A 13,925-nucleotide genomic window follows, 5' to 3' on the forward strand; every position below is an offset into this window, starting at 1 on the left:
AATGTTACTATATTTATTTGTGAACTTTTGACGTTAATTTATATTTTTTTTCACACTTCTCATATTTTTTATTAATTAATTACTCATTTTCGAGATTTACCGAAAAATAAAAAATTTAAAAAATATTGAAATGCTAGATTTAAGGTTACTATATTTATTTGTGAATTTTTGGCGTTAATTTTATATTTTTTTTCATATTTTTCATATTTTTTATTAATTAATTACTCTTTCGGGATTTACCGAAAAATAAAAATTAAATAAAATTGTCAAAAATGGGTCGGATAGTGAATTTAAAAGGAGTTGATTTATGGGTTGGATTAGGTGTTTATGAATTCGAATATCTTTCCATTTTCATATAAATGTCATGTGGTAAGGTCAAAATGACATGACAATTCCACATGGCATTTAAAAAAATGAAAAATGAGTTGGATATGTCTAGCATGACAACTAACGCCCATAATGACATATTTGGATCAAAAATTGGACGGCGAGGGCACGAGTAAACCAAACTTTAAATGGACGATATTTATTAGTACAATTATATTTTTTTATGACATCAATAGTAAAAAAAATATTTTTTTTGAATCACATTATATTCTTGTTGGTTGTATCATAATTAAAAAAATCACTTAACTAGTATTACAACAGTGCTCTTTGATAGAATTTGTAGTACATAGGGATTCCATAGTATATAATTGACTATGGAATTTTCAATAATTGATGCAATTAATTGTTATTAATATGATAGAAGAATATAGAGATTGAAGAATGGGTTCTTTCAAGATTATATTTATTTTTAAATTAAAAGGGTAAAAATATACTAAAAGAAACTAATTTATAATGTGAATGAGTCTTTTTATCATTCTAACTAAAATTTCTGACATTTTCCATTTAATTTATATTAAAAAGTTTATTAATATGTCGATATATTAAATTTAAACGAAGATTCTAGATTCACTAAGTACTCCATCAGTAAAGTGTACATTTTACTTTCCATGAATCGAGAGGACACATTTCTTCTCCATTAAAGTGATCCGAATCTCAGCGTAACCCTAACTCCCAACCATCACCCGTTACAGTCTCCTCACACAGTTGAAACGAAAAAAAAAAGAAAAAGGTAACATGAAAAGTAAAAGGTACTAAAAAGTGAGTTTTTCTCGAAATGCCCCATTCTTTTTCTTGGTTTAAAAAAGGAAAAAAAGGTAAAGTTGAGTGGCATTAATGAATTGAAGTAGAAAGAAGGTCCATCTATTGGGTGAGTATCTTTCAGAAATCTTTTTTGTGTCGTCATTGTTAAAAGAAGTTATTATTCGTAGTAAAAGAAGCGATATATCTATCTGTCTGTCTTATCTCCCACTAGAAGTAATGGAGCATCACAACACAAAAATGTGCCCTCCTCATGTACTTCTCTTCCCTCTTCCAATACAAAGCCCTATCAACTCCATGCTTCAACTTGCAGAGCTTTTTTGCCTTGCAGGTTTACAAGTTACTTTCCTCAACACGAATCACAATCAACAGCTTCTCTACCGTCACACCAACGTCGAATCCAGATTCAGGCAATATCCTAAATTTCGATTCCGGACTATTTCCGATGGTCTTCCCGACGATCATCCCCGCTCCTTTCCTATGTTTGAAGACCTTATTAATTCCTTGCAAGCTGTGGCAGAGCCTTCTCTTAGAGAAATAGTAACAGAATCCGGTGTCACGTGTGTTATACCTGATGGATTATTTTATTACGCAGTGGATATTTGTAATGAGGTTGGAGTTTCTGTTATTTCATTTGATACTATTAGTCCTTGTTGTCTATGGGTTTATCTCTGTTTCCCCAAACTCATTCAAACTGGAGATATTCCCTTCAAAGGTACTTTTCATTTTTGGAAAATTTTTTTGCATTCATCTTCTCTGCCCAAATCAATTTTTGCATCTAGTATAGCTTCATCCAAGTAGAAAAAAGAAGATGATGAATTTTTGCTATTTTATTTGGAGTTATGTTAATCATCTAACAAGCAAAAATTTACCTATGTTGTTAAAGGAAATGATTTGGACATGTTGATAGAAAATGTACCTGGCATGGAAGATCTTCTACGGCGTCGAGATTTTCCATTCTATCGCCTCACCGATTGTGCAACCGACCTCTATTGTCAACTTGCTCTCAAGGAAATCCAAAGTATACCTCGATCCCATGGACTCATATTAAATACATTTGAAGATTTGGACGGTCCATTACTCTCTAACATTCGGTCTCATTGTCCACAAACGTATGCGGTTGGGCCGCTACACTTGCAACTCAAAACTAGGCTTGCTGATAAAACAATGTCCTCTTCAAATAGTTTGTGGGAAGAAGATCACAGTTCAATTCAATGGCTTGATGCACAGCCCATAGAATCAGTAATCTATGTAAGTTTTGGAAGTCTTGCAACTTTGACAAAGGAGGAAATGTTGGAGTTTTGGCATGGATTAGTAAATAGCGGAATCAGATTTTTGTGGGTCATGAGGTCCGACTTATTGAGGGAAGAAGAGTTCAGCCACCAACTTGTCAAGGAGCTAGCCGACGGTTGCAAAGAAAGAGCCTACATAGTGAGTTGGGCTCCACAAGAGAAAGTACTATCCCACCCTGCTATTGGTGGATTTTTAACTCACAGCGGATGGAACTCGACTATGGAAAGTATTGTTGAAAGAAAACCCATGATCTGTTGGGCTGTTTATGTAGACCAACGAGTCACAAGTAGATTTGTGAGTGAAGTGTGGAAAATTGGGTTGGACATGAAAGACATTTGTGACAGAGACAATATTGAGAAGGTGGTGAAAGATTTGATGGTAACAAATAAGGAGAAATTGAAGAAATCAGTTGACAAGTTATCTATGTTGGCAGAAATTAGTGTTGGAGAAGGAGGTTCATCGTACAATGCTTTTGAATATCTCGTCGATGACATTAAAAAGTTAGGAAGAAGAGACAAGGATATCAACCCTAACTGCATAAGATAAACAGGGTAATACTACCAATCATTGTTTTGTAGTCAAAGATTATATTTTTTTCTTGTTCTTTTACCGGATACTGCAAGTTATTCATACAGGTACACTAGATGAGATAAAGCCTGCCTTAGCATGGGTCGAGCTTAATGTTAGTGTATAAAATTGTATTTTTTTGCCTTTCAAATAGGTTCCTCTTTAAAAATTGAAGTCATGTCTGACATAATTTTTCATGCTCAAGTAGAAACTAGTATGTTACATTAGAATTTGATAGAAAGACTAGGAAGTCAGTCTCTTCATTGTCTTTCTCCTTTCCCTATTATTCCAGCCTGATAGTGATGTAAATACACCTTGTATAAACTAGTATGTTGCAACTTTAAAATGCACGTTTCGGAGGATACCTCTCACCCTTTCCTATTCTTTGTTTCAATAGACTCATTCCATGGGGTGTGATTGTTTGAAACTAGTCCCATTATCCTGTTGTTGGCTGTTCTTGCACAACTTCAACTCCATGGCAACTTGCTGAGACTGCTTCTTGTCTGGTGTCCACTTTTGCTGGAACTTCAAATATTAAGACATCACTGTGCTTTGGACTTTGGAATAGCTTTAACACACTGTTTATGAAGGCCAGCCTGCCTCCAGAGGATAGATACTGCCTTTTCCATGTGGCTTAGCCTTCTTTAAAAGAAAATCCACCACTTGATATTCATTGTAGTTGTTCTTTTATGTTTTGCTCCTTATAGCAGTCCTAGCTTTGATTTACGCCTTACGATTCCTGCTGCTGAATGTTTAGTGAAGTTCCCAGACAAAATTGCAGAAACTTAGCAGTGAGGAAAAAGTTTTTGTTGTATATAGCATACCTTAAAATTTCTATTATTCAACAACGTATATTGATGCTTTTCTATTCATTCATGACCAAATGTTTGAGAAATTAGCTTAGCTCTCCTATTTATTTTGAAATCTAGACATTGTGAGCATGCGTGTAGTTTTTTGGGAATATTTGGTTGTCATTGACAACAAATCTAGTATATACCTCCAGATGTTCATGCCCTTTCTCCTTACCATGTACAGAGTGAGATTTATCACTTAGGTTTAACCTCATTTCTTTAAATCATGACATGAATATCATTTATAACCCTCAGCTAGGCATTAATCAAATGTGGATCTTTGAATATGCTCCAGGATATTCTAATCTATTCGTAATCACTTAATTTAAGACTTAAAAATGAAAAATTAATTGAGATATCCGCAAAACTTATGTAAACGATATTATTCTTTAAAAAGATAATTATATGAAATAAAAAGGAGCATTAGCTAGACTTCAAAACATGAAAAGGACTTGAAATGTTTCAAGAAGATCTTGAATACTCAAAACATATAAGAATTTTGCAAGCATCACCACAAACGTCAGCCCATATCTTTAGACTAATTATAAGATCGTATTAACACCTTTTTATAGTATAGATTAATAAAACGGAGTTGGACATGCCCATTCGCCTTATTTAGAGAGTTATCTTAGTCAAAGTCGAGATATATTGCTATAATATATCAAATTTTGAACACTTTTAATGAAATTGCTGATTTTCATCACTGAATATAGTAAAAAGTTTGTTTTGCTTTTTTTCTCCTTTGGCCTTACCGTATAAGTAACCTCGATTGATACTTCCGTTTAAATAGCAATTGCAAGTGTAACTGAAAAATCTTATCCTCCTTGGACTTTTTCTATGAGCAAGCAACATATTAAATTTTAAATTCTTTGTGACAGAAGCAAAACATTTCCTTAATCAACACACAAAATTGAGGATTACGACTTTGAATTTAGAAAGGCTCTGCTGTCGACATCCAGATAAGCAATTTGGTTGGGACTTTATGACAATCTTTAACGTAAGGCCGTTTATACTTAAGTTATATACACAAACAATTTATTTAAACATTGAGTATATAACATGTTATTTACTTCTGTTTACTATATACAGTTGCCAATTTTACAAGTAAACTAAATTAGATTTAAAATTCTATAACATATAATATTAAGTCTTCCCATAAATCATAATCATACCACGCCAAAAAAGCTTAGTCCCACTAGCCTTAGATTATCACAAACTAAAGAAAACTCAACTCCCCATTGCCCCTCCAATATGTCAAATATTTTACAACAAAAAATCGTGTCTCATTTCTTTTCTTGCTTTCTAATCAGAGCCAGATAGAATTTTGTCCTGATGGAATTGAATAACTTCTTTCCCACTTCGTCTTATACAAAAATATTTATCTTCCCATAGTAAGGTACAATCATCACACAGACAGTAAAATACCAATCGTTTGGTAAATAAAATATAATCCAGGATTATATTTATAGCGCCATAAATCACGTGAGATAATAATTTTATTTTAAAAGAAGTTGATTCATATCAAACGATCCCTTTATTAGAAAAATCATATCATTGATTTAGTGAACACCTTAAATAATTCATGGTGGGTCCATATTCGTAGTGATAGGTTCAATTTCAGGGATGAAGAACTGATCAGTTGAATATTTTTTTTTTTTTTAGAAACTAGATCACTTATATAGTTCAACATTACTTTCTATACATTTATTTTAAAATCTTAAATATTTATTTCGAGTTGTTATAATTAACCATATCAAATAACATACCCGATATAATCTGATAAAAATATAAATATAACTAGTTATTTTTAGAATTATAATTTTCAAAATTTAATATTTTTGAAATTCGGTTTAACCGGTTAATTATACACTAGAATAGGCCACTAAATAAAAGCTTTTCTAGTACATTTCCACAAATTTACACGCACACGCACTAACAAAAAAGTTAGTTCCTTGTCCATATAATTATACCAAAATATAAGTGGAGGAACCATAGTACAAAAAAAATAAAAATATCAAGATTCTCTTGAAGAAAAAAGAAAATGGGTAACAACATAGGAGGAACTACGAAGAAGACAAAGGTAATGAAGATTAACGGCGAAATCCTTAAACTGAAGACACCAATAACAACGTTAGAGGTAGTTAAAGATTACCCAGGTCATGTTTTATTGGAATCAGAAGCAGTGAAGAAATTTGGGATTAGAGCTAAGCCATTAGAGCCAGAACAAGAGCTGAAGCCGACCAAAATATATTTTCTTGTAGAATTGCCTCTGTTTCCTAAAGAAGAAATTATTACTAGTAATAATAAGGTTACAAGAAGGGTGAAATCTGATGTTTATATGAACGCACAAGATCGGCTGGAGTGCCTTATGTTAAGCCGGAGATCGGCTTCAGATTTATCGATTTCGAAGCCGAGTAATGGAGCTGTTGTTCAGCTGAAGATGAAGCTGCCTAGAAGTGTCGTACAAAAGTTGATTGAAGAAAGCAGAGATGAAACAGAGGTTGCTGAGAAAATTATGGATCTTTGTATGCACAATTCCTAAAATTTACTTTGTTTTGCATCTTTTTTTTTTGTTTGGTCGTGAATTGCTATAAACAATAGGCTCAAAATCTAGTTTCAAAAATTGCATATATAGTTTTATAGAAATTTCTGTTTAGTTGCTGTTAGTATTGTTATAATTAGTGTTATTTTTCAACATTTTTTTTTCTCTGTGTTAATGGATTGATTCGTGGTTTAGCTAAGGATCTGAGATCATTTGTGACCATTCGTCAAGTATGACAAATATTCTTGTTGCTCTTATCCATCCCACTTCTATTTTGTTTTTTTCTCTCCCTCCAAATTTATTTGATTCCACTACGTTAATTTTGCCTTTCGGTTTTGGTCGTTATACAATCTCGCGAGATTATATTGAATTTAATTTTGTTATTGTAATTGTTATTGTTACTATTATTTGAAAGAATCTATTCAATTAAAAAAAAAAATACTATATTTAGTATAATTACAAGGTCCTTTTTATTTATATATTAGATTCTGTAATCAGAAAAAAGAAATTGTTATCGATTGCATTATCATCGAGAGAAGTAAATAAATCCCTGACTGGAGTACTTCGATTAATTTTGTATAGTTAAACTAAAAAATGTACTTATTTTTCATGCGTAAGTAGATAGAACTTCATTGTTATTAACCTTAGAAAAGAATTGAAAGTAAATTGATTGAACAGTAATTTATTTGATTTTATTTATCTTTTAGCCGAAACTAAAGACCCCACCCACCCCTTTTTCAATTTTAAACCATGCTTCAGTTTCTACCTTTATCTGCCTTTTCCTAAACAAATTGTACTTCCCGATCCCTATCCTACCTACTGTTTTCAGCTATATTGGTTGCAATTGATCTTCAAATGGAATTCCTTTTAACAACAAACATATTTGAGTTCGATAATTTTGATTCAAAGACAGATTTATTTTAAAATTTAAAGTTTTATCTGTCAATGATTATAGTATAATTTCAACCTCTTTTGATAACAAATAATCTTTGAAAGTTTTTGTTCGACTCAAATTCAATTGAAAGCTTGAAGCTTTGTTCGTAAAAGATTATAGTATTTTCAATCTATTTCAACAACTAATTGATATGAACCAAAAATTAAAATCGAATCTCTTGTTTTTAATTGAAAACACATGGTATTGTATTTTTTTTAATTTGTAGAATGACTGTAAATGAAGATGAATTAAACAAACATTTTTTTCTTTGTTTAATTTAATAGGTTTTGGGTTTATGTTTGAATGGAGATAAAGGGCTAGCTTGTTTTTTATTTTTATTTTAAATGTCATCATATTTGTTCGAGGATATTGAAAAAGAAAGGATTTTTTAAAATTTTTGAATAAAAATAAAAATAAATTTGGCGTGTCTATCCGTTAGCCCTGAGGTATACACAATTCAATAAAATTGACATAAAAATATACACCATCTTAAAGTTTATAAGAGTGGTTATTGACGTTATTAGTATCATGATTCAAGATATATTTATCAAACATTAATAAATTGAACTAGAAACAAGGAAAACTACAACAACTCCATTTATTAATGGAATCCTAGGCTGAGTATCTTTGACAAATCTTTTTCTCTCGTCATTCTTTAAAAACTTATCAGTAATAATAGCAATGGAGCAGCTACATATATATATATCTATCTTATCTCTCATTCCCAACAAGAACAGCAGAAGAAGCAAAAATGTGTCCTCATGTGCTTCTCTTTCCCCTTCCAATTCAAAGCCCTATCAATTCCATGCTTCAACTTGCTGAGCTTTTTTGCCTTGCAGGTTTACAAGTTACTTTCCTCAACACGAATCACAATCAACAGCTTCTCTATCGTCACACCGACGTCGAATCTAGATTCAGGCAATATCCTAAATTTCAATTCCGGACTATTTCCGATGGTCTTCCCGACGATCATCCCCGGTCGTCTCTTCTGTTTGGAGACCTTATTACTTCCTTGCAAGCTGTGGCAGAGCCTTTTCTTAGAGAAATAGTAACAGAATCCGGTGTCACGTGTGTTATACCTGATGGATTATTTTATTATGCAGTGGATATTTGTAATGAGCTTGGAGTTTCTGTTATTTCATTTGATACTATTAGTCCTTGTTGTCTATGGGTTTATCTCTGTTTCCCTAAACTCATTCAATCTGGAGATATTCCCTTCAAAGGTACTTTTCATTTTTGGAATTGTATTAATATTAGTGATTTATGGCCAAGTAAATTTTTTTTTAATTATGTTGTTAAGGAAATGATTTGGACGTGTTGATAGAAAATGTACCTGGCATGGAAGATCTTCTACGGCGTCGAGATTTTCCATTCTATCGTCTCACCAATTGTGCAACCGACCTCTATTGTCAACTTGCTCTCAAGGAAATCCAAAGTATACCTCGATCCCATGGACTCATATTAAATACATTTGAAGATTTAGACGGTCCGTTACTCTCTAATATTCGCACTCATTGTCCACAAACATATGCGGTTGGACCGCTACAATTGCAACTCAAAACTAGGCTTGCTGATAAATCAATGTCCTCTTCGAATAGTTTGCGGGAAGAAGATGGCAGTTCGATTCAATGGCTTGATGCACAGCCCGTAGAATCAGTAATCTATGTAAGTTTTGGAAGTCTTGCAACTTTGACAAAGGAGGAAATGTTGGAGTTTTGGCATGGATTAGTAAATAGCGGAATCAGATTTTTGTGGGTCATGAGGTCCGACTTATTGAGGGAAGAGGAGTTTAGCCACCAATTTGTCAAGGAGCTAGCGGACGGTTGCAAAGAAAGAGCCTACATAGTGAGTTGGGCTCCACAAGAGAAAGTACTATCCCACCCAGCTATCGGTGGATTTTTAACTCACAGTGGATGGAACTCGACTATGGAAAGTATTGTTGAAAGAAAACCCATGATCTGTTGGGCTGTTTATGTGGACCAACGAGTCACTAGTAGATTTGTGGGTGAAGTGTGGAAAATTGGGTTGGACATGAAAGATATTTGTGACAGATACATTATTGAGAAGGCAGTGAAAGACTTGATGGTAACAAATAAGGATAAGTTGAAGAAATCAGTTGACAAGTTATCTATGTTGGCAAAAATTAGTGTTGGTGAAGGAGGTTCATCATACAATGCTTTTGAATCTCTCGTCATAGACATTAAAAAGTTAGGAAGAAGAGACAAGGATATCAATCCAAACTGCATAGGATACACAGGGTAATACTACCAATCATTGATTGTATCATTTCTTGTTCTTTTATTGGATACTACAAGTTATTCATACAAGTACACTAGATGAGATAAAGCCCGCGATACCATGGGGTCGCGCAATGTTAGTGTATAAAATTGTATGTTTTGCCTTTTAAATAGGTTATTTTCTAAGAATTGAAGTCATGTCAGATATAAACTTTAAAGAATTATGATACAGAAATATAAACTTATGCCTCGAAAAAATGATTAGAAACACAAGCATAAACTATCAGCCCTTGAGGCTATCGACCTCAGTTTCCTAGAGAAGAAATTAGTAGTAGTAAGGTTATTCAAATGGTGAATTCTGCTGTTCATATGAACGCACAGGACCTTCTGGAATGCCTTATGTTGAGCTGAAGATCGGCTTTGGATTTGTCAATTTCGAAGCCGAGTAATAGAGCTGTAGTTTAGCTGAAGATGAAGCTTGCTTAAAGGTGATACAAAAGTTGTTTGTAGAAAGTAGAGATGAAACAGAGGTGGCTGAGAAAATTATGGTTCTTTGTATGCCCAATACCAGTCATGACAGTTTTTTTGCTTAATTGGTTTGCAATAGGGTCAAATTTAGTTTCTACAATTGCATATATACAGTTTTACAAAAACTTCTGCTCTATCTGTTGATTTGCTGGTGATATTGTTATAAGTACACCATCTATTTTCTCAGTTTCACTTTTTGGCAGTAAAAGAAAACATTTTTCAATTTTGTCATGTTTGGTTGGTTTAAAATTTAAATGTTATGAAAATATTTTCCAAATTAACTTATTTTATCCAAATTTAAGAAAAAAAACGACTTAGCTCCAGTAAATAAGGAAAACATTTTCTTTCATACCAAACAATTTTTTTCCCAAATTTTGTGAAATTCCTTTTCAATCAAACACCAGCAGTAAAATGGAGACAAGAGGGTTGTTCATACAAGGGAAAAGACATAAATTTCCCCTTCAACTTGTATCGAAAAGTCAGTTACACGCTTAAATTATCATAGTGATCTATTACACACTTATACTATTCAAAAGTGAATTTACTAATCTCCCGACACTGAAGTGAGGGTTCGAGTCATCACATGAGCAAAATGTTGGAAACTCTCACGGAGGTGTTAAAAAGAAAGAAATGTAGAACAAAAAATAGAGGAGTGTCTTAATCTTTTGTTTAAAGGTAGGATTGAAATGAATTAGAAGATAAGATTTTGGTGGGCATACAAAGGTAGTGAGGCTTTAACAAATTGTTTGCTGGAGTGGCCAGAAAGTTGGCCTATCCCCCTCAGATGAAACATGTAGGGATTTTCACATCTCCCTCAGTTAGTTGTTTACTCCAAGATAAGGAAACAACTAAGTTTTCAATTATTATCTAAGAAAATAATAATGAAAACTTTATGTTCAGTCTCATCACATGGTTGAGAGAATGAGTTGTTGGTTTCTGATGTGATACTCTTAACCGGTTTTATTCTTTTGAGTTAGCTTTTGAGATTGAGCTAAAAATTAAAAGTTCATTTATGTATATACGAGAGATTATTAAGAAAAAACTACATAAATTTCATGCTTTCAATAAGTTTATTTTCTGGAGCAGCACTTCTAAACTCTCTGTAATAATATTACATCAAATGAACTGAAATTGATGAAAAATGCCAAAACCCTGCAACTGTAAATTACTCTGTATATACATATATTATTTGAGTTCTTTTAAATCCCAACATAATTACAACCATCAAACATATCCAGAGAAAGAAGAAACAGAGTAAAAAGAAGGCACAAGTAGTGAAAATTGATCAATCGAGCACAAGATTGCCATTAGCATCATATGAAATTTTGCCTGAAAAATCCAAAGGACGACACTTTTCTCCTTTAATAATAGTCCTCTTCCATAGCGCGTTTTCGTCTTCCCAATTAACTTGATAATCATCATCATCATCGTCATCAATATCATGTTCCACTTTTTTCCTCCAAGATATCATTTTTACCATCAATAGAGCTTTACTACTTATGCTGCTCTCTAGCCTTTCTACTGGCTTTTTACCCCCCAATTGCACACTCTGCCTCTTCTTCTTTTCTCTCTTGTGAAATCCACCTCCACATAAAAAGGCCATCATGGATACTTTAACCAAGATTATTGCTAGCAAAATGATCAAAAAGAAAAGTAAATGAGAGGAACAATCAAAGGAAAGAAAATTGAAGTTTGTTATGGATGATTGCTTCCTAGCGTTATGGCTATATACTACTTCAGTAGGCAGAGTAGAACCACTTGTTTCCTACTATTACATTGAAAAGTCAGAAGTCAATACTTTTACTAGTTGAACATTCAGGGAAATTCATTCAAGTTAAAATATTGTTAACATTTGCCTCAGTTAAATTTAACTTTAGTTTTGTTTTTAATTCGTAGAAAATGGTCTTTTCATACCCATTATTTTCTTGGAGGCGAAGTTTTAAGTTTTGAACATACACTCCTCCTTTCTTTTTTTCGTACCAAAACTCGATAACATCTTTAAGCTAATTGATCAAATCATATTAAATTCTAGCGCCCTCTTATAGTTACTAAAATTCTATAATTATTAGCCTTTGCTTGACGTGCTGGTGTATTAAAGGAATTATTGGATATCTCTTTGAGCCTTTTCACCTCGACAAAGTAATTTCCAGCAAAATGTTGAAGTCGTTGTTTCTCTATTATAAAACAGGCCAAATTGGTCATTGCGTAAGGAAGGTGACTGAAAATTGACTATGACTGGACTGATGATCTTCAAAATGAATGGATGTAGGGTTGTCATGAGTTAAAGAGTGTTAACACGTCAGGTAGACTTGACTCACTGACTTGAGTAGTCTCTGAATAAAAACAAACACTAGAAACATTTTTAGGTTCAAAGTAAAATTTTGACCACCCAAAATTTGAATGAAAAATAAAGAGAAGAACTTTGAATGACAAATTGCCAATGACCATGTCATGCGCAACGTTGTGTTCATTACTATATGTCCAACATAAATTGCATATAACAAATCGATCCAGATTACTACCACCCATTCTATGGTTCGATCTTTCAATTTTTTCTATCCTGCTATGACAGTGTTAAGAGGACGACAAGAAAAAAAAAATTGTTTCAATTCACATAATTAACAAATATACAAATATTTTAGGCCCTCCGCGATTAATTTAAAGAGCATAGTTGATGGAAAATACAATTTCTAATCAGTCCTACCAAATGACCCCCACACGAAATCGACATCGTTAAGGTGCAACCACGAACTCAAGAATTTAATCAAATACAAATACACAAGAGAAACATATGCTTATATATCATAGTGCATTACAAAAGCACCATACATCATTATTGTAGTTCAAACAAAGCACATAATAATTCATTTATATATATAGATATAGAGTAAGGTAATTAAAACTACTAACATACATTTATAGTAACACCATTGGAAGTTGAAAATAAGAAAAACAAAAAGTAAATTAAATAGGAATGGAGTTGGTGACTGAAGGATAAATGACAGTGGCTGGATGACCCATTATCCGACGTCCCTTGGAGTGACGGAACACATAAACAAGTGCACCAACCGGCCATTCTACAATTGCTGCCGCAGCAAATGCCAAGAAACCAAGTGTTGGCCCCACCACCTTGCACCTACATACATTTTTTATATATTATTAATAATAATTATAGTTGAAACTCAAAATTAATAGTAGTAGTACTAACCTACAAGGATTGCTGGCATTGCCACACTGTACGCAGATGGGAACTCCAACGAAACCCATACAGTATTTTCTTAATTGGCTAAGTAGACAGTCAGAGGACCAGCTTGAGCAAAAAGGAAGAACAACAAGGCTGCAATTTTTGCAATGTTACACACAAATTTTACTAAAAGGAGCATTGATACAAAATATGAAGAACAAAGACTGCGGGTATTAATAGGATTTGTATCGCTAAGCTGATATGGATAATTGCGGTGCTGGTTGTTGATGATGATTATTTAAATATGGAATTGGACACGTGTTGGTTTCTGAAGGTGGAGGCAGAAGACACCTGTTAATTAACTGTACTCTTACGACACGTGTCCAACGCCAAATATAACAATATTATCATGACCAAGTTAGTTTTCTTTTTTATTTTTCTTCCTTTTAGTTTCGTTTTCGTTTTTGTTTTTGTTTTTTCACTCCGCGATACACATTGTCAAAGAAGAATAACCTATGAGGAAATTTAATACATTGGTGATTTACAAAAACAGTATATGTTAAATCAACTTTGAAAACCAGAACTTAAACAAACTCATATATATATAATATATACCCGCTCAATGAAGATAATCCGCACTAGA

General features: G+C 33.0%; 2 protein-coding genes across 2 annotated transcripts; one reads left to right on the forward strand and one right to left on the reverse strand.

Moving 5' to 3' along the window:
- The first annotated feature begins 1,265 nt into the window (after positions 1 to 1,265).
- On the forward strand, positions 1,266 to 9,759 carry LOC101259387 (uncharacterized). The gene is made up of 5 exons (XM_069294011.1): positions 1,266 to 1,861; positions 2,033 to 2,900; positions 6,268 to 6,282; positions 8,066 to 8,556; positions 8,634 to 9,759. Exons 1-5 carry the CDS (start codon positions 1,366 to 1,368, stop codon positions 9,593 to 9,595), a joined length of 2,832 nt encoding a protein of 943 aa, XP_069150112.1. The 5' UTR covers positions 1,266 to 1,365; the 3' UTR covers positions 9,596 to 9,759.
- A 3,116-nt stretch (positions 9,760 to 12,875) lies between these two features.
- On the reverse strand, positions 12,876 to 13,505 carry LOC101258509 (uncharacterized). The gene is made up of 2 exons (XM_004231947.5): positions 13,307 to 13,505; positions 12,876 to 13,234 (listed from the first exon to the last, which is right to left on the reverse strand). The coding sequence occupies exons 1-2, from the start codon at positions 13,363 to 13,365 to the stop codon at positions 13,063 to 13,065; spliced, it is 231 nt and encodes a 76-aa protein (XP_004231995.1). The 5' UTR covers positions 13,366 to 13,505; the 3' UTR covers positions 12,876 to 13,062.
- Between the last annotated feature and the right edge of the window lie 420 nt (positions 13,506 to 13,925).

Source organism: Solanum lycopersicum, chromosome 2, assembly GCF_036512215.1.
Source record: "Solanum lycopersicum chromosome 2, SLM_r2.1".
Lineage (NCBI taxonomy): Eukaryota > Viridiplantae > Streptophyta > Magnoliopsida > Solanales > Solanaceae > Solanum > Solanum lycopersicum.